Source organism: Protopterus annectens, chromosome 9.part0 (assembly GCF_019279795.1).
Source record: "Protopterus annectens isolate FY-2018-M chromosome 9.part0, PAN1.0, whole genome shotgun sequence".
Lineage (NCBI taxonomy): Eukaryota > Metazoa > Chordata > Ceratodontiformes > Protopteridae > Protopterus > Protopterus annectens.
In genome coordinates this window covers 23,054,653-23,077,751 of record NC_056743.1, presented here as the reverse complement: position 1 = coordinate 23,077,751, position 23,099 = coordinate 23,054,653, and the positions used below count along the sequence as shown (strand labels likewise).

Genomic DNA, 23,099 nt, shown 5'->3' with positions numbered 1-23,099 from the left:
CCCTCCTCTCCCTCTCTCTCCCCATCCATCTTTCTTTCTCCCCTTTCCTTCTCTATCACCCCATGTCTCTTTCCTTTTCTCTCTCTCTCCCTCTCTCCTTCCCTGTCTCACTGATTCTCTTCCTGTCCCTCCCTCTCTCCTCCCTTTGTCTCCCTCTCCCTGTCTCCTATCCTCTAAATCCCCCACTATTTCTTTTCCACTCCTTCCCCCCTCTCCCTCCACCCTCTCCCTTTCCCTCTCTCCTCCCCCTCTCTCTGTCCCCATATCTCTCCCTCCCTCTATCTCTTGCTCTCTTTCTCTCACCCTCCCTCTCTCTCCACTATCCATCCCTTTCTCTCTCTACCCCTCACTCCCTCTCTGCGCCCTCCCTTTCTCTCTCTCTTTTCCCTTTCCTTCTCCTCTCTCCTTCTGTCTCACTGTTTCTATTCCTCTCGCTCCCTCTCAATCCCACTCCATCTCTGTCTCCTTCCCTCTCTGTTTCTCTTCCTCTCTCTCCTTCCTTCTCTGTCTTTCTCGCCCTTACTCCCTTTCCTTCTCTCTCTCCTTCCCTCTCTCACTGTTTCTTTTTCTCTCCCTCCTGTCTCTCTTCTTCCCTGTCATGCTGTTTCTCTTTGTCTCCCTATCCCTTTCTCTCTCTCTCTACCCCTCACCCTTCTGTCTCTCTCTCTTCCTCCTTCCTACCCCTCTCTCCTTCTGTCTACCTCTCTCTCTCTCCTTCCTTCTCTCACTGTTTCTCTTCCTCCCTCTCCCCCCTCTCTTTCTGTATCCATCCTCCTCTGTCTCCCCTCCCACCCTCCTCCTCTCCCTTTCTCCCCCCACCCTCCTCCTCCTCTCCCTTTCTCGCCCTTCTTTCTCCCTCTCCGTCTCCTTCCTGTGTCTTTCTCCCTCCCTCCCTCTGTCTCTATCTTTCCTCTCTTCCTCCCATGTCTCTCTCTCCCTCCCTCCATCTCTGTTCCTCTCCCTCTCTCCCCTTTTCTGCTTTCTCTCCTTCCCTCTGTTACTTTTTCTCTTCCTCTCCCTTCTTCTGTCTCCCCCTCCCCTACCTCCCTCTATATCTCCTTCCCTCTCTCACTGTTTCTCTTCCTCTCCCCTTCCATCTCTCTCTCTCCTTCCTTCCCCTACTCCATCTGTCTCACTCTCTTTCTCCCTCTGTGCCTGTCTTCCCACATCCTCCCACATGAAAATACATCTTTACATATGACACCAGATCATTTTGGACAAATGGGGGTCAGAAAGCCATTCAGCAGGAGTACATTTGGTAATGGGATTTCCTTCTTCCTTGCCCAGTATACCAAATACAACTATTTCCTCCATTTCTGGAACACATGCTATCTCAGGAGGTCATTTCTGGAACACATGCTATCTCAGGAGGTCATAGAACCATTGCATCCTTACTAAGTAGGCAAAGTATTATTCAAGAATTTTTCTGGTGCCAAAGAAAGAAGGAACTTGGAGGCCTGTACTAGACTTGTTCTTTCTCAAATATTTTTGTCAAGATTCCAAAGTTCAAAATGTTATCCTTTCAGATCCTGTTACTTTTATCTGTTTACTAGCCTTAATAGTAGAGTTGGACTTAAAAGATGCCTACCGTCAAATTGCTACTAGAAAATGTTTCAAGTCATTTTTTTTTTTAGATTTATATATCAGATGTTATGTGATCCTATCTCGCCTACATTCTGACTGATGGGTTCGGAGCCGATCCCTCGGCTCTGACTCAGCACGCTTATGCCAAAGAGCGAAGTCTCTTATTGGCTGAGCTTACTATATCCCAGGATGCACCACTACCAGTCCCCCAGATCTCGTTTGCCGCTAACTTGCGAAGACGTGGTCTCGAGCTGGCTGAGCTGAGTAGTATTTTACTAACTTTTTTCTGTCAGAAATTTGCTGTTCTTGTCATAAAAAGCTGTTTTAACGGCTACTCTTATCTTTTGTGTGTGATTGGAGTTTTTGTGAGAAACTTTGTAGTGTGATTGGGCGTTGGTTCTGATTTCAGGCCTCCTTCATCTTAGGGCCTTCCCGGTCAGTCAACCCCCCTCAAACCTTAGGGGTTTTCAAAATACCCTTGAGTTAATTGTTACAGATTGTTTACTAATCGGCAGCTGTAAACTGATTTTTGGTAGTTTGTCAGTTAAATCAAAAGTCAAGTGGATAGTGTTGTTTTTTCTGTCAGGGAATTACCGCATTATTGTTATGTCTCAGAATCCTAGGCCTTTGGGCTTTAAAAAATGCACCAAATGTAATTTTAAGATGTCGATCACAGATGATCACTCTCTCTGTGTTTATTGTTTGGGTGCAAAACATTTACAAGAGTCATGCAGTGTGTGTCACGCTTTTTCCTCGAGGGTCCTCCAGGAGAGGAAAAATAAACTCATTCTTAAAGGCTTAATAAAACCCTCCTTTGAAGAAGCTTTGGCATCCTCTCCTTCTCCAGCTAAAAAGAAAAGGGCGTCGGCTCCGACCAGTCCGTCGGATCTGACCGCCAAAAGACATAGGCAGGCTTCTCCTTCGGCTCCAAGGACTTCGGAGCCAAGGGCGGAACGGTCTGCCTCGATGCCACCAGTCTCGACTCCTCTGGCTTGGAGCCGATGGCTGGGGCATCGAGGCGGGACACCTTCGTCGGCTCCACTGGTCACGGAGCCGACAAAGGTTGCCCGCTCAGACACTTCCTCCTCGGTGCCGAAGTCCTCCTCGGCACCGATGGAAACTAGTGTGGTATTCCTTGGCGCCGATAGTCATCGGTCGCCTCGAGCCGGTCCCCTAGCCCTTTGGGGCCGTTGGAGAGGCCATCTCGAACCCGTTCAGTATCCTCTCGGTCATCGAGGATGTCGGATTCGGATATAGACAGGGTACTCCAAAGACTGTTCCAGTCCCCAGTCTTTCAAAAATTTGTTTCGGCTCCGTCCCAGTTGGCTTGGAGCCGATGGCTATGCCCATGTCATTGCTATTCCTCCTCCGACCGCTTCGGCTCCGTCGGAGCAGGTGCTGTTGGAGCCGGTGGAGATCTTAGGGTCGGCTCCAACCCTTACTCCAACCCCGGCTTTCGGGTCCGAGTTTGGTACACGGACTTCTTCGGCTGGACCTGGGGGTGATGTTTCGGGACCTATGCTTTCGGTTCCGAGCCTCCCTCTCGGTGCTTCGGCTGCGGGACTTCCGTCTGCTATCATGGCTCCGGGGACCGGACACTCCCAGGATTCTGGGGGTCCGGCTTTCAGAGCTATGAGGAGTGCCTTGGCCAAGTCTTCTTTGGCCATCTCCCCAGCTTTACCAGCACCTTCCCTGGGCATGGAGACTGGGTCTTTGGCAGTTCCCCTGTCCCTAGGCAGCAGAGCCCCTGGGCCTGAGGTTACCCCCATTGGGGGGTTCCCCTCCTCCTGAGGGTTCTTCCGAGTTGTCTTCAGAGGAACCCCCAAGGAAGAGATCGTGCAAGAGGAAGCACGTGGACTCCCCCGAGTCTATTACATCTGACACTGATCTTGATGATGCGGAGGGGTCCCCGAAGTCGTCCTCGGAAGATGTCTCATTTGCAGACATCTTAGAGATCCTCAAACAACGAGGCGGCTGGATATCCAAACCCCCCTCTGCTGATGAGTCAGTGCTCCTCAAGGCCTTTGGGGCTCAGCCCTCCGCCTCCTGGGTGTCTCCGCCCTTCAACGAGCTCCAGGATTTAGTTTGTCGGAGGGCGTGGGAACATCCAGATACCGTGGAACCAGTCCCTTCTCGTCCTAACAAATTTTTGTCTGCCCCCCCCCGAGAAGGAGTTCCTGACCAAAGGCGTGGCTGTAGATGCCATGGTGGTGGCATCTGCTACACAACAGGACGTGGCAGAGGCTTCAACGTCTGTCCATCCTCCTAATAAGGAGTCTAGGAGCATGGACTGCAGGAAGCGCACCCTGACTTCAGCGGCCTTTACTTTAAGGTCCCTGAATTATTTGGCACATTTTACCAGACTTCAGAGGGATCTGGTCAAGGAGCTGTCAGATTCCCTCTCGGGTAACCTACCTGAGCAGCTAGCCCAGTCGGTTAGCTCTCAGTTGGCTATCCTTACGTCAATTTCTAACTCGTCCATGAGGCTCATTTCATATGCGGCCGAAGGCGGGTAGAGTGGCAGGCACAGGCGTGGCTCACGGAGACAAGCCTGGCTCCGTTGTGTCAGTTTGGAGGCCTTCAAGTCTTCCTTCGCTGACGCTCCCTTCGATGGGTCCTCTTTGTTTGGACCTAAGGTTAAAGACACCCTTACCGCTGTGAGCAAGAGGGAAAAACTTTATCTGCCGTAGGTGCCCGTTATTCCACTCACTTTCGGCCTTATCCCAAGGCTAAAGGAGGAGGGAAGATGTGGTTCCGTAAATCACGTAAGTTTTTCCTCAACAGCAGGAAGATTCCCTTCCAGAGGCAGAGGACGGGAAATTTTTCTGGGAGACGCCGTCCCAGAGGCGGCAGAGGGCCCGCAATTCTGGAGACCCTTGAGTCCTTTCGTGGCTCTTCAGCCTCCCACACCTCATGAGGGATTGCCCGGCTGTGCTGCTCCGAGCCAGTCGGGTGCCGTTGCCAAGCACCTAAAAGCCTGGGAATCAATCACTCAGGACAGATGGGTGCTTCGGATCATTGCCGGAGGTTACACCATCCCATTCACATGCTCACCCCCACCGTCCAAAAAAATCCCGGACCCACCACCCAGTCAAAGGGAAATCGCAGCCGCAGAAGCTTTAAAGCTGCTAGAAAAAGTCATCCAACCGGTCCCCACAGACCAGATCGGATCCGGAAATTACTCGAGGTTCTTTTTAGTGCCAAAAAAGACAGGGGACCTGAGACCAATATTGGATCTCAGCAGACTAAAACAATCCGTCACGAAATCCAAATTCCGAATGGTCACGTTACAATCCATTCTCCCATTGTTGGAGAAGGATGTTTGGATGGGCTCCATAGACCTCAAGGACGCCTATTATCACATACCGATACATCAGGCGTCCAGGAGATATCTGCGCTTCAGCCTGGGAGACAGTCATTTCCAATTTTGTGCACTGCCCTTTGGTCTCACCACAGCCCCCAGGGTGTTCACCAAGTGTTTGGCAGTAGTGACTGCTCACCTGAGGAGTCTTGGATTACAAGTGTTTCCCTATCTGGACGACTGGCTCCTGACTGCCACCACCAGGCATCTACTAATGGACAACCTCAAAGCCACCATCTCCCTGGGTGCTACCCTGGGAATTACATTCAATTGGTCAAAGTCTGTCTTGCTGCCCTCTCAGCGCATAAGGTTCATAGGAGCAGAGATAGACTCAAAATTAATGCGCGTTTTTCTTCCTACCGAAAGGATCCAAACTTTACAAGGCCAAGTTCAAGCCCTGATTTCAAGATCCAAAGCCCCAGCCAGGATGGTCCTACAAGTTTTAGGTTCGATGTCTGCCACGGTTCTTCTAGTTCCTCTGGCAAGATTGCACATGAGGATTCTTCAGTGGCTATTGTCAACTCAATGGTCCTTTCAGGACCTTCCCCTCAATCATCCCATTATGATTACAGAAACATGCAAACGGGACCTTCACTGGTGGCTTCAGACATCCAATCTAAATCAAGGAAGCCCTTTTGTTATTCCCTCTCCAGTGGTTACCCTGACGACAGATGCCTCCCAGATAGGGTGGGGGGGGCATTGTCTGGGCAGGTTAGTTCAGGGCTCCTGGCTTCCAGACGAAGCTCTTCTCCACATCAATGTATTGGAGATGAGGGCTGTACTTCTGTCCCTACAGGCCTTACACAAGTCTCTCCCTCAGGGCATAATCGCCATCCACACAGACAACATGTCGGTGGTCTGGTATCTAAACAAACAAGGAGGGACCAGATCTTACCCCCTTTGCAGAGAGGCCATGAGGGTGTGGGAATGGGCTGTAGCTACCAGCCGTTTCTTGGTAGCGACCCACATTCCGGGGAAATCAAATATATTGGCAGACAGATTGAGCAGAACAATTCTCTCTCCTCACGAGTGGTCCCTAAATGAAACAGTAGCAGCTCAGGTTTTCAGGAGATGGGGAACGCCGTGCTGCGATCTATTTGCAACACCACTAAACACGAAGTGCAAAAGGTTCTTCTCCTTGACTCCACATCAGGGGGAGGCAGCTATGGATGCTCTAGCACAACCTTGGCCAACAGGGCTACTTTATGCCTTTCCTCCGATTCCACTTCTCTCCAAAGTCATTCAAAAAGCTTCTCAATTGGGGTCCACAATGATACTGATTGCTCCATACTGGCCTCGTCAGGTATGGTTTCCCTACCTGAAGAAACATGCGGTGGACGATCCTTGGACTTTAGATCTAACTCCGGATCTGCTAATTCATCAGTCGGGACGACAGCATCAGTCCCTACACTCCTTGAAGTTGACAGCTTGGCTCCTCCACTTCCGACTTTAGTCAGAAGTCACACATTAGACCCGGAAGTTATTCACATTTTATCTTCAGCCCACAAACCCACCACTAAGAAATTGTACCTCAGTAAGTGGAAGAGGTTTGCTATCTGGGCTCAACTCAGGGCTTAGACCCTATCACTGCTCCAATCCCGGAAGTTTTGAAATTCTTAGCATCCCTGTTTAATCAAGGATCTTCTGTCTCTACTATTAAAGTCCAACTGGCTATCTCTAAATTCCACGAATCCATGGATCCTCGATTGATGAGCAGCAGACTATGCAAAACTTTCATTAAAGGTGCGGGCCTGTTAAGACCCCAGTTTTCATCCTGCGCCTCTGTGGGATCTTGATTTGGTGCTTCGTGCATTAACATCTTCCCCTTTCGAACCGGCTGCTACATGTGAGTTAAAATATCTGTCTTGGAAAACTGCCTTCTTAGTTGCAATTACTTCTGCAAGAAGAGTTTCAGAGCTTCAAGCCCTATCTATTAAACCACCGTACTTGATTTTCCACAAAGATAGAGTATCACTTAGGCCTATTCCATCCTTTGTCCCAAAGGTCTGTTCTAATCTCTGTCTCCAACAATCTCTAGAGCTACCAGTTTTCTTCCCAAAATTCTCCAATGAAGCAGAATACACTCTCCATAAATTGGATGTTCACAGGCAATTGCGCTTCTATTTAGACAGGACTCAGCAATTTCGTAAGTCAGACCAGTTGTTTGTGTCCTTCTCAGACAATAAATTGGGTAAAACCATCACAAAAGCTACTATCTCCAAATGGATTAGAGATTGTATAACTCAGGCTTATTCTTCTTGAATAAGCAACTTACAACATCTATCAAAGCTCACTCTACCAGAGCTATGGCGACTTCTATAGCTTTTCATTCCAAGCTCGCTATATCGGAGATTTGTGCTGCGGCTACTTGGTCCAATCCGCACACTTTCATTTCCCAGTATAAATTGGATGTGGCATCTAAAGGGCGAGCATCATTTGGTTCCACGGTACTCAGGAGTGTTTTCCAGTGAGCCACCCAGGATTCAGGTGCTAGGACGCTGTCCCATCAGTCAGAATGTAGGCGAGATAGGATCACATAACATCTTTTAGTTATGTACTCACCATAACTTCAGATGTTTGGGATCCATCTACTACATTGCTAATACCCACCCTCCTTCCCCTGCCTTGGAGATCAGAAGAGATTGAACGGTTTGAGTTCTACTGTTTTTATCTTGTTTCATCTGACGATGTTATATAATCAGAGCGTGCATGTGTGCATGTATGCGGACAAACTAGATCTGGGGGACTGGTAGTGGTGCATCCTGGGATATAGTAAGCTCAGCCAATAAGAGACTTCGCTCTTTGGCATAAGCGTGCCGAGTCGGAGCCGAGGGATCGGCTCCGAACCCATCAGTCAGAATGTAGGCGAGATGGATCCCAAACATCTGAAGTTATGGTGAGTACATAACTAAAAGTTCTACCCAGTTCATGGATAGATAGTTCTCCCTTCCATCTCCATATCTTTCCCTTTGGATGGCTGTTGCTTCAAGGTTATTTACAAAATGTCTGGCTGCAGTAGTTGCTTATTGCAGACTTCAAGGCATTCACTTTTTTTGTATTTGGAGTATTGTCTTATATAGGCACTCTGTTTTTCCAATTGTCAGGAGACTTTACAAGATTTCTGAATCTCCTACTCAGGCTGGGATTCCAGCTAAACTGACAGGAATCTTTTTTCATCTCGTCCTACAGAATACTTTTCTTGGGATGTCTACTAGATTGTGCCTTGGGAAGTGCTTTTCTTCCTTCAGACAAAGTAGAGATGTACAAAAAAAAAAATCTTCCCGAGTTTTTCCAGGGTCTGCTTCTAAATTTCAAACTTTCAAAACCTCAAATTGCTCATAGTCGAGAGCATAAGATTGAAGTTTTGAAACTTTGAACCATTTAAAATGGAGATGGTTATACAGTGCTGAATGATATAGTTACTGTTTTCTTCTCTGTACTGCGATCTCTGAGTTGGTATATTTAATTAGCAGGAGGTACGGGGGGGGGGGGGCTTACCCCTTGCAAAAACTTAAAAAAAAAAAAAAAAAGATTTTTTTTTTTTTATTTATTTTTTTTAATTTAAATTTCAAAGTTTCAGCACTTTGATCTTATGGTCTCAATCATAAGCAATTCGAAGTTTTGAAAGTTTGAAATTTAGAAGTAGACCAGTCTGCCAAGGAATTTATCAGGATTTTGGGATACATGGCTTCTTTGATTCTTATGATTCTCTTGGCCACACTTTTTATGATGAAACTTCAGTCATACACAGCCTGGACTCGGCATCGACATCCTTTATCTTTCCAGATCCCTGCATTGCTGTTTGTTCCGAGGGAAGATCTTTGGTGGAATCTTTTGTGGAGGCAACAAATTTATCAGAATCTAGGTGTTTCACTCTCCTTTCCAGCCTAAGCACAGTTTGTCACAACAGATTCTTCTGACTTAACGTATAGAAATAATGTGTATGGGGTCTTTGGAACAGAAAAGACGTAACAAGTCACATAAAAGAGATAGATGGTATCATTTGTACATGCCCTCAACTCTTTCAATCTTCTATGGTCCCTGGGGCCTTTACAGGTGTTTACAGACAACACCAAAGTGATGTGGTACATAAATGAGTGGGCCGGGGTAGTTTTTACCCTCTGTGCAGACTAGCCAAGGTAGCTGGGATATACCTTTTCATCACTTATCCAGCAGCCTCTTGTATACTGCTAAAAACTGTATGTTAGACAAGCTGAGCTGGACCAGTACAGACCCTCACAAATGGAAATAGAGTCAGGGGACAGAATTTACGAACACTGATGGAACATTAGGAAACAGGACTGTAGAAGCAGTTCATGGAAACATATTCGTGACAACCAAGGGCATTTTTTAATATTTTTTGTAATTGACGTTGTTGAGATTGATAGTAGGAGGCCCTGGAAATTTAAACTTGAGTGTAGCAAATCTGAGTTCAAATAAGAACAAATGCCACTGGTATTTATGGTTTGAATGAGGGAGTCTCCCTTGCATGCTTTTTGAAACTTAAGGCTTTAATTTTTTAAAGCTTTGCTATTGATTGTGTTTTATTTGCTGTATTTTTTATGATCCAATGTTTTAACTTAATGTGTTACCTAATGCATTCGTCCCTTTACAAGTTTGTTCAAAAGTTTTTTAAACCATACTGTGGTCAGTATTTATAGACTATTTTCAGTTCAGTGATTTATTTATGTTATGTGATGACGTATGCCTTTAAGAGAAGTAGTCCATTGGCAACATAGAAAGTTTTGCAGGATTTTGCATTTAAATGTGGTAGAATGTATTCTTTTGATAGTCTGATGATGTCTCAGTACTATATGGGGATGAAAGCGCTCAGTATCTTTTATTTAGCTGTGAATAAATTGCTGTAGTGTGATTCTTTCGTTTGACTGGTTTCTTTATGCACCAGCAACTGTGGTGGATGAAGAGGTGCATTTTTCCTGCCAAGTCTGCACACTGTAGTTTGTTTTGGTTCCCTTGTGCTTTTTTGAATTACAAGGTTAATTTCTTAGCCGTGTCAGCTTGTGTGCTCATTGATCCCCCTCCATAAACGTAATTTCACTAGAAAATGTTTTTGAAAGGGATATCACGTACCAAGCCTCCTACAAAATAGGTGGCTTCTCCTTGGGATCTTAATTTGGTATTAGAAAAAGGAAGTCTCGCTCCATGTGAAACAGCTGATCAAACTGACCTGAGGTTTTTAACATGGAAATAGTGCTCCTCATTGCTTTGACCTCTGCAAGAAGAATAACTGAATTGCAAGATCTTATGGTGAGCCATACCTTTCTCATGTTCCGTAAAAATGTGTTTCTGTAAGAAATAAACCTTTATTTCTGCCTAAAGTGGTATCCAAGTTTACATTGAGCCAAGCTATCCATCTCCCTGTCTTCTTTCCAGATCCTAATAATAAGGAAGAAAGATACTCCATACCTTGGATGTCCACTAACAGCTCAGATGCTATATTGATAGAACAAAATATTTCTGGAACTCTCACCAGTTGTTCATTTCATGGTGAAGGTAAGAGGAAACTGTTTCCAAGTGGTTGTATACCTACCACAACTAGACACTTCCAGGTGTTTCAGACTCCTCCTGCCAGGGTCTTGACTACATCTGTGGCTTTTTGAAAGGAGTTGGATTCTGGAATTCTTCAAGAAGCAGCAACTTGGTCCTCTGTGTACACTTTGCAAAACACTATAAACAAGATTCCTTCTGCTGGTCTAGGACAGGCTTTGCTAAGGCCATTCTCCATGTGTTCCTGGACCCTCATCCTTCCTCCTCCCAGTCAGTATAAGCTATGGTCATCTACCTGTATAGCTAATGCAGTGCAGCAGTGATTGTAATTGTAATGATGAACATACTACAGTTGTGTACATAAACTTATCATAATAGTAGATGTTCGAATGATCATCACTGCAGTAATGTTTTATTGCCAGTGTGAGGACCTTTATTTTTATTTTCTTAGCATTGTCCTTGACAGTGTTTTAGCCTCCCTCTCACTTCTGGCATGAAATTCTGAAGGCCTTGGTGTCCTAACCTGTCTTTTTTTGTCAGGTCTATTAAGCTCAAGCTCACTAGTGATTTGGGAATATGTAAAGTGCCCTGAAGCTTTGGAAGCTGGACAGCTGCTACATCCATGGCAGGATATAATCCATATAGCTAAGACTACTCCAGCAGTGGTCATTTGAACATCTACTGTTATGGAAATTTTACTTACACAACTGTACTTTACTGTAAGTATATAACTTAACTTTATGTGACCTGTCCTCAGACACCTGATAAGTATTTTATTTTTACTCAGCTGTAACATATGCATGTATTTATAACGTTTCGGTGGTACTCTTTAAATTGTCATGCATTCAGTTGACCAGGCAGACTAGTTGTTTCCCAGGCAGACTAGTTGTTTCATTTAAGATTGTTTTCCCCCTCTTTTCATTTTATCAGTCTCTGAGAGGTTAGTGTTGAACCACCTTTTCTTTAGCTTTAATATTCATGCTCACATATGTAAACATTTCCATGAAAAGACTTTTTTTTTAATTTTTATTTAACAAATGCATTTTCTTTTTCTTTAATTGCAGACCAGAGCCTACTCGCTTTCTGTTGAAGTTTAATCCTTCTGTAAATGCAACTGATAAAGTGCACAGGAACAGCGCTCTGCACTGGGCTGTTATGTCTGCAAACATAGATGCTGTATTGGCCCTGTTGGATTCTGGGGCTAATGTGAATATACAGAATATTAAGGTATTGAAAATGACATATGAACATATCTTCAGTATTCAACCTTCAAAAGCATTTTTCAAATTTGCTGCTTAATTTACGGTGATTTGTTTGATGTTTCCATGTTTCACCATTGATATAACATGAACACCTAAAATGTTTAGTTAAGAGTGGTGTAGTACATGCCCTTTAGGAAGATATACTAGATATGTTCAGACTGAGTTTCTAGATCTATTTGCAGTGAAGAATGCTGTTACTGTCTTGCTTGTTGTTGTACTGCAAAAGATCATTGCAAAATATTCAGATAGCTAGTTTATAGTGTTTGTGCTTTAATAAAAGTCTCTAGCTACCCATCTCTCTCCATCAGACACAAACACCAGCTCTGGCACATTTAGACCTTATCCACTAAGCAGCCAACCCACCTTTACCTTTCAAACCGTACCTACCAACCTGATCCGGACCTTACTCAAAAAGCTAAAACCTACTACACTAGCTGCCGACCACCTCCCAGCTGAATATCTTCAAAAAGCAGCTGATGCCATAGCACTTCCCATTTCTATTCTGATCAACAGATCCATCTCAGAAAGATCCATCCCAACAATATGGAAAATATCACGTTATACCTCTCCATAAAGGAGGAAGTTTCACAGAATTATCTAACTTTAGAGCTATAGCCATTCTTTCACCACTAACTAAAATCATGGAAAGATGCATACACAAACAAATCATGCATGTTCTTATTCAAAACGGAAAGCTTGCCAACTCTCAGCACGGCTTTAGGCCATTCCACAGTACCACCATGACTCTTCTGTCTTTCTCTAATGTCATCAATCTTCATCGTAACAGCAACAAACTATCTTCAGCACTCTTCCTAGATCTTTCAAAAGCTTTCAATATGGTCAACCATCAGCCACTGCTCAGTACCCTACAAAACCACTGGTTTAGACCAATACGCAATACAATGGTTTCATCCCTACCTAAATGGTAGACAGCAGGGTGTCTTATGGCAGAGCAAGCTGTCATCCCAACTTGCTCTAACCCTAGGTGTCCCACAAGGGTCCATACTAGGTCCCCTTCTTTTCTCTATCTTTATCAATCATCTGCACACCACCATCCCAGGAGCCACCTGCAACCAATATGCAGATGACTCAACATTAATATGCTCCGCCTCCTCTCCTACACAACTTCTAACCCTCACCCAGACCACTTTCAGCATGGTATAAACATGGCTGGCTAATCGCTGCCAGCTTCTAAATCCTAACAAAACCAAGCTACTACTTTCCTCCCCTAACCGTAGAATTCCTCCTCCTTCCTTCAACATCAAATCTAGCAATGACACCATTATCTCCCCTGATGATCATACAAAGCTTATAGGCATAATAATACACAACATCCTTAATTTGATAAACATGTCAATCACACTATTAAGTCCATTAACAAAAAACTTGGCTCTCTGTACAGAGCCAAACCTTTCCTCACCCCCCCTAGATAGGGTAGCTATTGCAAGATCACACCTCCTCTCTACCCTTATGTATGCCTCCCCTGTACTCACCAACCTATCTAAAACCGATCTCAACAAATTATCAGGATGTTACAGTCATATAACCAGATTCTCTACATGCATGGATTTTAGGACCCACCATTGCCAGAACCTCAAAGCACTGGGATGGCTAGAGTATCCTACCTTTCTACAGTTCAACCAGCTTATAGTAGCACATAAAATACTCAATCAACCCGATAACACCCCTGCCCTCAAAAATATTCTCACCCCTCATAGTGCCCCCAGGCCATTATGCTCAGCTGATAAACTAATGATACAGACCCAAAAATCCAACAACTCTGCAGGCGATGCTATATTTGCCAGGTCAACTGGTAAAGTCTGGAATTTACTCCCTACTACCATTACCAAGGAAACCTCACTACCCCTATTTAAAAGAGAACTCAAAAAATACCTCACATCTTATTGGCTGTGCTCTTGTTCTAAACTTGAGTAACAACTTCACTAATACATGTCTTGCTACCCAACCTGCTGTTTAGCCAAGTATCTATGCCTCATAGCATTTGAATGTCTAAGCATTGTGAATTATGAGATCTGATTGTATTCTGTGTTCACATTTTCTGATATGTCTTTGCCAATCAGATGCAAGTCTGCACATTGTGTATATTGATATCTGCCTGTATTCTTTGTCTATATTTTTCTAAACATGTCTGCCTGAGTTTATCACTCAGTGATGTATGTACTTGTCTCTCTTTTGGTATTTGTAGCTTTTCTCCCCGGGTCTTCGCTGAAAATGGACATATATCCAGTCGGACTATCCCGTTCAACAAATGTAAAATAAATAAATAAAATAAAATGAAGGATCTGTTAACCTAAGGAGTTAAACGTTTACAACCATTTGCTTGTTTGAGTGGAATTGCTAATCTGTGAGGACTTAATTCTGTCTCTGTCACCAGCCCAATCAAGCTGTTCCATGTCATATTTTTCCATCTCAGAGATAAGGACCAAGTAGTGGAAATGGTGCTTTTATCCTTCTCTTTCTTTTCTTTTAAGGGTAACAAGACAGGAACAGTATTTGTTGACCTCACAATAAAGCCTTTGACCTAATTAACCACCAACAATGCCTTCTCAGACTTCAAAACATTGACATTAGTAATACATCCATCACCTGTTCCCTAGACTTCTTGTCAAACATTTTCTTCAAAGTTAGACTCTTCCTTCAGCCCAAGGTTCTCTCCTTGCTCCTCTTTTGTCCTCTGTTTTCATTAATAAGCTGTCTCATGACCTTCCTACTCTACAAGGGATACTCTACACTGATGACATGGTATCTAGACACAACCACCATCCAACTGAAATACAACTGTAAAAAGACCTTAACTCCTTCAAGTTCTAGGTCATTAATAGCAAACTAATGTTTAATCTCACAAAAACAAAAAGCAGGCTATTTGACATCACCTCACCAAAATCACTCCGTATCACACTAATAGAAACAACCAACTCCATCAAATACCTTGATTTGTTGCTGAACCACTTACTAACATTCCATATCCAAACCTGAGAAATCAAGGGCAAAAATAATTCACTTTTCTTTTGGGATAGGAAAGTCTCATCTTACCTATCGAAACCATCCAGTGCAGCTGTAGGCAAAGGAGTCCTCTCAACACAACTTGAATATGGACTACCTGTAATAAAGTCAAAGTAAACTTTATTATCGATCAGATATACATACACAGCAGTGCAAGCTGAATGAAATTACATTGCTTTGGGCCCTGTGCAAGACGTAACAGTGAACACATTGTTTGAGTAACAGTAAGACTAATGCACATACAGTAATAATTAAAATATTAGCAATGCAATAAATTACCACAATTGGACAGGAAGACAGTATTATACTAGTAGATATTGCAAGATTATGGAGTGGTGACTCACTCCTGACTTTTGCACATTCAGGAAGTAATAGCATAAGAAATCAGGCTAACTGTACCAGTTGCGGAAGCAATTTGTCAAAGTGATTACTGTAGATGGTACTTCACAGCAAGTGGCATATTGGTCTGATTATTCGCTGTCATGCCTGGCATTCCACAGCCTCTAAGAAAAACTCCTCCACCCTACAGACTCTTGAAAACAAAACCTGTCACTTCATTCACTCACACCCTAAAGAGCAGAACTACCTCACCCTCAGAAAAGCCAAATGGCTCCCAGTGCAGCAGACAGTAAAACTGCTACTAGACTCTCCTCTTCAGGCTTTTCCATCTTAACTCATTCCCACCACACACACACACACACACACACACACACACACACACACACACACATACATACATACATACATACATATACAAACAGTACAACTTTAGACACTTCTCCTAAGCGATCACCCCCACTGCCAACCCCCACAAATCAGGCTACACTGCACCAACCAGTCTTTTTCTGTTACTTTCCTTAAACTTTGGGAATTCCTCCCACCCACCTAAAGGAACTACGATCCACCTTCCCCAACTTCATAGCCGATGTTAAAAACATCCTCCACACCAAGTCTAACTGTACTGGCCATCCAGCATGTCACATCATAAAAAAGGCCTCTCATCATCTAACTGGACTCTCTCTCTCTTTCAACTTCTAACACCTGTTAACTCTGCCTCCTTCACCCTAAGTCCCATTGCCACACAGGATTTCCACCTTGATGTAAACCTGAAATATAATCATGTAAAATGTATATTTCTGTCAATTGTTTCTACGTATTTTATTTTATTTGATACTGATCAGTTTTTGTTGTATATTGTTGCTTTCTGTTCAATTTTTTATATGTACTGCTTACCACCTCTCTGTTCAACTTTTTTCTCCTTTGAGAATTATTTTACCCAGCAGTACCTGAAAATAGTCAGATGTTCTTCATTCCACATTGCTGCAGTCCTAACACTTGGGGTAGTCCGCTGTCCCAGTCGGCCCGAATACCAAAGTATATGGCTGACGTCGGTCAAGGCGCATTAGTCTGACGTCAGGACGTCAGGGTACTAATGCGCATGACCGACGTCATATCCTCAGTCTTTTTTGCCGCATGGTCCGATGCAGAAGCAGTTTTGCGAGTGCAGGTTGGCGTTCTGAAATTTTCTGAAGTCGGAGTTTCAGACCGAATCAAAGTTGGCTAAGTACCCCGTTGGGGAATATTTTGTTTTTTTCTTGCCTCAGTATTTAACCGGATGTCAGAAAAAGTGAATAACTGTATTTCTTGTGGGAAACAGATACCTCATAGGGATTACCATACCTTGTGTATACCTTGTTTAGGGCCTGAGCACGACGTTGTTGGATGCCGCTCTTGTGCTAGATTTAACAAACGCACTATTAAGAGAAGGTTAGACTGTGCCAGGTTAGTTTTTGGGAAGCGTTGTAATTATAAAATGCCGTCGGATGCTCTGACGCCCGCTTCGTCCAAAAAGCGCAAGGACAAGTGTTCCTGTACCCAAGATACGTCACAATCACAGCTTTATCCCTTTATGCCAAAAGAGCTGGTATTGTGTTTGAATTGTTGAAGACAAGCTCACTTATTTTTCAAGCATAGACAGCAGAAAGAAAGAAATATTGCATACATAGCATCAGGCAGTAGTTTGTTTGCTTATTTAAAATTTGTTTGTCAGTGTAAAGTAATGCCTTAATTTCAAATACTACCACCCATAGACCACAAGAAGGGACAGATTGGGGGTTGATGGTACTACTTTGACATCTGTCTCTGAGGGAGAAGGCTGGGACCCTGAAGAACAGTTCTGTGTACTAGATGAGCTCAAATAGCTGCTCTTTAGATGAAGGAAATTTGATTTAGGCTCTTCAGAATTTTTTTTTGGTTAAAAGCATGCAAAAATAAATGTAGCTGTCAAGATGCCAAGGATGCTTTTTCTAAACTTAGTAAGGTACATTTGATCCTTATAAAGTCAAGCAAAACTAGATATGAGGCAGAACTAGTACCTAGGTGAAAGATAAATAGAAAGCCTTTTGTAACTCTTTTAGAAATCTCACAAACAATGCAGCACTGCACAAAACTCATGGAAGTCATATGACAGACTTCGAGCCAGAGGACATGGCCAATCTACTAGTAGGCAAATTTAGTTCCCAGATACCCAGATCACATACCTGCATCTACAACCCCCCATCTCTCAAGAACAAACCCTCAAGGTGTTATTTCAAGCCAAGGCACTACTTCCTTGGGGCTGGATAACATACCAGGCTGCTTACTATTTAGCATAAAACGTGCCAGATGAATGGAGGACAGCAACAGTCATCCCTTATATTCCTGTAAGTATTTTGCATACAGACAGCTAATCGGAGGAGAATGTATGTGCTCTCAAAATCCAGCAATAAAAAACATGAAGCAACCCTTCTTTGAGCTTTAAGTTGTCCAGTTTATTCAGTGTAATGAGTGTTTTCATCTGTCAGACTTCACCAGCTAGAAATGAAACAGATTGTCCTTTGGTCACCACTATTGTAAGGAAATCATTTTTCATTGCACAGCTCAAAATGGTGCCCAGGACCAGGGAACTAATCATTCTACTAAACTCTGCTGTTATCAAGCTGATTATTGGATATAATGCCCCATTCAGTATGTACCTTTCTAACACTTGTCACAACCTGAGTGACCACAATGCTTTCACACTATTCACAAGGAGAATAAAAAATATGTATTAATTTCCTTTATATCCCTCCTGGCGACAATACAGCTATACTGGAAGATATCCTACACTGGATATCCATAACATTTCCACAAGAAAAAAAAACTTCTAGCTGATGTCAGTATCAGTTGGTTGGACTTAAGCTCTAACTCCCCTACATCCAGCATGAACTTATATGGTGTCACATGACTAATTAGTAGCCCTACACATTATAGCAGGACATCAAATTCCTTGTTAGACTGGATCCTAGTATCAGACCCTATCAAGTATACCCACCACAGGTACAATGTCAGACTCTGTGATCATCTCCCAATCTGTAAAACCAGACATCTCACACATCCACTTAAACAGCATGTTTATAAAACAGCAGGCAGACCTGATCAAGTTTAACCCAGAAATATTCATTACTACCCTATCATCCGTTAACTGGATGCTGTAAAATAATTTAATATACTTTCCTAAATCGCCTTGCAGTTCATAGAAGGAAAAGACTAAAACAAATAATGAAATTTGGCTCTCCAAAAAGAGTAGATTGCTAATGCGGGATAGAGAAAAAGTATGAAAAGAATGACAAAAATATAAAACATATAAACAAATATTGAAAGCTTCAAAATGCTTCACAATCATACCAAAAATTAAATAAATGAAGACAAAAAACTATGCTATAATAACTTTCAGAATAATACTAAACACAACCCTAAATATTTTGGACATCCATTAAACAAATCTTATATCCCAGCCCAAAAATTCAACCCAAGCCCCTCTCCTGACAACTTACCACTCGATACTGCAATGCAGTTCAGTTCTTGTTTCATAGATAGTATAACATCTCTAACTAAGGATTCCTCAACATCTAATCCCAACCCTGCCCAACAGCCACATATCATCGCATCCACCTTCACCTTCAAACCTGTGCTCACATACTTTATGAAACTACTCTTAAACAAACTTAAACTGTGCTCTTCTTCACCTGATGACCTTCCAACTGAGTACCTAAAAATAGCAGCTAACAGCATTGCCTACCCTGTCTCAATACAATTACAATAGATCTGTTCAGGAATCCCACGTTCCCGCTCTCTGGAAAAAGGCACACATTATCCCTCTGCACAAAGAAGGAAATTCAACAGACATTAATAACTTATACCTATAGCAATCTTATCTCCTGTCACCAAAATACGTGAAAAATGTATTCAGAAACAATTGCTAGGCTATCTCCTACAGGAAGAACTCCTGTCCCTTATACAACATGACTTCTGTCCTTCCCATAGTAGTAGCACTGCCCTTCTAACTTGTATAGATACTTTCAATAAAGCTAGAGATAAGGCAAACTAATCTCCTCCTTATTTGTAGACTTGTCTGGAGCCTTTGACAGAGTTTGTCACAGCAAACTTCTACTTCAAATGGCCTCCCTAGGTCTGTACCAGCCCACCCTTCTGTGGTTCAAAAGCTACCTGTCCAATAGGTATCAGTCAGGAAAACGGTACTCTGTGCTCTCTCCTTGCCTCCTACTCACCATCGGTGTACCACAAGGCTCTATCCTTGGTCCCCTCCTCTTTAACATTTTCACCAGTGTCCTCTGTACATCTATAGAACAGGCCACTCTAATACAATTCACAGATGATTCCGCTCTCATTTGCATATCTGACAAGGTACACCTCCAAAAAGTTGCTTAGGAAGCTTTAACAGCCACTGAAACATGACTTTGTAATTCATAACTCATGCTCAACCCCAAAAATACCAAACTGCTACTTTTCCTCCCCAAATCTCGCTCTCATAAAAAAAAAAAAAAAAAAAAATGTAAAGTCCTCTCTCTTGAGAATACAACCATTGAAGTCACTTCTTATAGCAAATTGTTAAGGGTGATAGTGGATGATGGTCTTACATTCGACCTGCATTTACAAAATTGCATTAAGAAAAATTTATCAAAAACTAGGGATGCTTCACAGAGCCAAAAACCTTCTCACCGATGAAACTAAAACTACACTTTTCACTACGTATTTCCTCCCACACTTCTTTATTGTGCTCCCATCCTTACTAACCTCCAGGCTTCACAAAAATTAAAACTTGAACAACAATGTAACAAAGTTGCTAAGTTTGCAGCAAATATTCCTTTCAGAACTAAGCACTGTACAGCACTGAAAAGTCTAAATTGGTTAGAACTAGTTTGTACAACTTCTTATCACCATCTATAAAATTACCCAGCATTCATATGTCTGTCCAGCAATAAAACCAGTCTACACAACTATGTTCCCGGCCAGTCATTGTCATCCAGTGACCAACCTTGTCAGTACTCGTACAAGTGGAATTCTCTTTCTTTTTTGTTTTTTTTTTTTCTATACAATTTGTAGAGTTATTATTGGATATCACTTTTGAAATTGCTTTATTTTTTACTATTGTAATATAGCAGTTGTGCAAATATGCTGTAGGCTTGTCTTAAAATCTCATGATGTTATGTGATCCTATCTCGCCTACATTCTGACTGATGGGTTCGGAGCCGATCCCTCGGCTCCGACTCGGCACGCTTATGCCAAAGAGCGAAGTCTCTTATTGGCTGAGCTTACTATATCCCAGGATGCACCACTACCAGTCCCCCAGATCTCGTTTGCCGCTTCCCTGCGAAGACGTGGTCTCGAGCTGGCTGGGCTGAGTAGTTTTTATTAACTAACTTTTCTGTCAGTTTTTTGCTATTTTTGGTCACAAAAGCTGTTTTAACGGCTATCGCTCTTTTGTGTACGTTTGGATTGTGAAAACTGTTGTGTGTGATTGGGTTGAGTTTGTTTTCGGCCCCCCTCCATCCAGGGCCTTCCCGGACTGTCAACCTTTTAAAACTTACAGGGTCTCAAGTAAATCTATACTTGTTTAGAGTTCCCTGTCATTTACAGGAAGTGTTTGCGTTAAGCTGCTTAGATTTATCATCAGTAAAGCTATAATTGTTTACTTTCCTGTCAAAGTTACTAGAATTGTTTAACATCATGTCTCAAACCCCTAGGCCTTCGGGTTTTAAAAATGTTCGAAATGTGGCTTCAAAATGTCTATCACAGACGATCATTCGCTCTGTGTATATTGTCTAGGGGCAAAGCACTTGCAGGAGTCATGCAGCGTATGTCACGCTTTTTCCTCAAGGGTCCTCCAGGAGAGGAAAAATAAATTGATTCTTAAGGGTTAATTAAACCCTCCTTTGAAGAAGCCTTGGCATCCTCTCCGGCTCCGGCCAAAAAGAAAAGGGCTTCGGTTCCGACCAGTCCGTCGGATCCGACTGCCAAGAGACTTAGGCAGGCCTCTCCTTCGGCTCCAAAGACTTCGGAGCCGAGGTCGAACGGTCTGCCTCGATGCCACCAGTATCGACTCCTCTGGCTTCGGAGCCGATGGCTGGGGGATCGAGAGGCGGGCCACCCTCGCCGGCTCCGCTGCTCGGAGCCGACAAGGGTCGCCCGCTCAGACACTTCCTCCTCGGCGCGAAGTCTACCTCGGCACCGATGGAATCTGGTGTGAGTATTCCCTCGGCGCCGATACTCATCGAGTCGCCTCGGAGCCGGTCCCCTAGCCCTTTGGGGCCGATGGAGAGGCCTTCTCGAACCCGTTCTGTTTCCTCTCGGTCTTCGAGAATGTCAGATTCTGATATAGACAGGGTGCTCCAAAGACTGTTCCAGTCCCCAGTCTTCCAAAAATTTGTTTCGGTTCCGACCCAGTTGGCTTCGGAGCCGATGACCTTGGCCCACCCCATTGCCATTCCTCCTCCGACTGCTTCGCTCCGGAGCAGGTGCTGTTGGAGCCGGTGGAGATCCCAGGGTCGGCTCCGACCCTTACTCCAACCCGGGCCTTCGGGTCCGAGTTTGGTACGCGGACTTCGGCTGGACCCGGGGGTGATGTTTCGGGACCTATGCTTTCGGTTCCGAGCCTCCCCCTCGGTGCTTCAGCTGCGGGACTTCCGCCGTCTATCACGGCTCCGGAGACCGGACACTCCCAGGATTCTGGGGGTCCGGCTTTCAGGGCCATGAGGAGTGCCTTGGCCAAGTCCTCTTCGGCCATCTCTCCGGCTTTACCGGCACCTTCCCTGGGCGTGGAGACTGGGTCTTTGGCAGTTCCCCTGTCCGTAGCCAGCGGAGCCCCGAGGCCTGAGGTTACCCCCAGTGGGGGTTCCCCTCCTCCTGAGGGTTCTTCGGAGTTGTCCTCAGAGGAACCCCCAAGGAAGAGATCGTGCAAGAGGAAGCACGTGGACTCCCCCGAGTCTATTACATCGGACACTGATATGGATGATGCAGAGGGGTCCCAAGTCGCCCTCGGATGATGTCTCATTTGCAGACATCTTAGAGATCCTCAAACAACGAGGCGGCTGGATATCCAAACCCCCCTCTGCGGACGAGTCAGTGCTCCTCAAGGCCTTTGGAGCTCAGCCCTCCGCCTCCTGGGTGTCTCCGCCCTTCGACGAGCTTCTGGATTAGTTTGTCGAAGGGTGTGGGAACATCCAGATACCGTGGAACCAGTCCCTTCTCGTCCAAATAAATTTTTGTCTGCTCCCCCCGAGAAGGAGTTCCTTACTAAAGGCGTGGCTGTAGATGCCATGGTGGTGGCATCTGCTACACAGCAGGACGTGGCAGAGGCTTCAACGTCAGTCCATCCTCCTAATAAGGAGTCTAGGAGTATGGACAGGTACGGGAAGCGCACCCTGACTTCAGCGGCCTTTACCTTAAGGTCTCTGAATTATTTGGCACATTTTACCAGGCTTCAGAGGGATCTGGTCAAGGAGTTGTCAGATTCCTCTCGGTAACCTACCTGAGCAGCTAGCCCAGTCGGTTAGCTCTCAATTGGCTATCCTTACGTCAATTTCTAACTCGTCCATGAGGCTCATTTCCTATGCGGCCGAAGGGGGTAGAGCGGCAGGCACAGGCGTGGCTCTACGTAGACAAGCCTGGCTCCGCTTGTGTCAGTTTGCGGAGGCCTTCAAGTCTTCCTTCGCCGACGCTCCCTTTGATGGGTCCTCATTGTTTGGACCCAAGGTGAAAGACACCCTTACCCGCAGTGAGCAAGAGGGAAAAACTTTATCTGCCGTAGGTGCCCGTTATTCCACTCCCTTTCGGCCTTACCCCAAGGCTAAAGGAGGGGAAAATGTGGTTCCGCAAATCTCACAAGTTTTTCTCCCAACACCAGGAAGATTCCCGTCCAGAGGCAGAGGACGGGAAATTTTTCAGGGAGACGCCGTCCCAGAGGCGGCAGAGGGCCCCGCAATTCTGGAGACCGCAGTCCTTTCGTGGCTCTTCAGCCTCCCACACGCCATGAGGGATTG

The 23,099-nt window shown here is 44.4% G+C and overlaps 1 protein-coding gene across 1 annotated transcript in view; it reads left to right on the top strand.

The window, feature by feature from the left end:
- The window catches only part of ZDHHC13 (zinc finger DHHC-type palmitoyltransferase 13), a 3,021,844-nt gene that overhangs the window by 1,264,346 nt on the left and 1,734,399 nt on the right, over window positions 1-23,099 (top strand). The window contains exon 7 of the mRNA XM_044082531.1: window positions 11,518-11,680. Coding sequence (XP_043938466.1) covers window positions 11,518-11,680 — 163 coding nt within the window. The remainder of the gene's footprint in view (window positions 1-11,517; window positions 11,681-23,099) is intronic.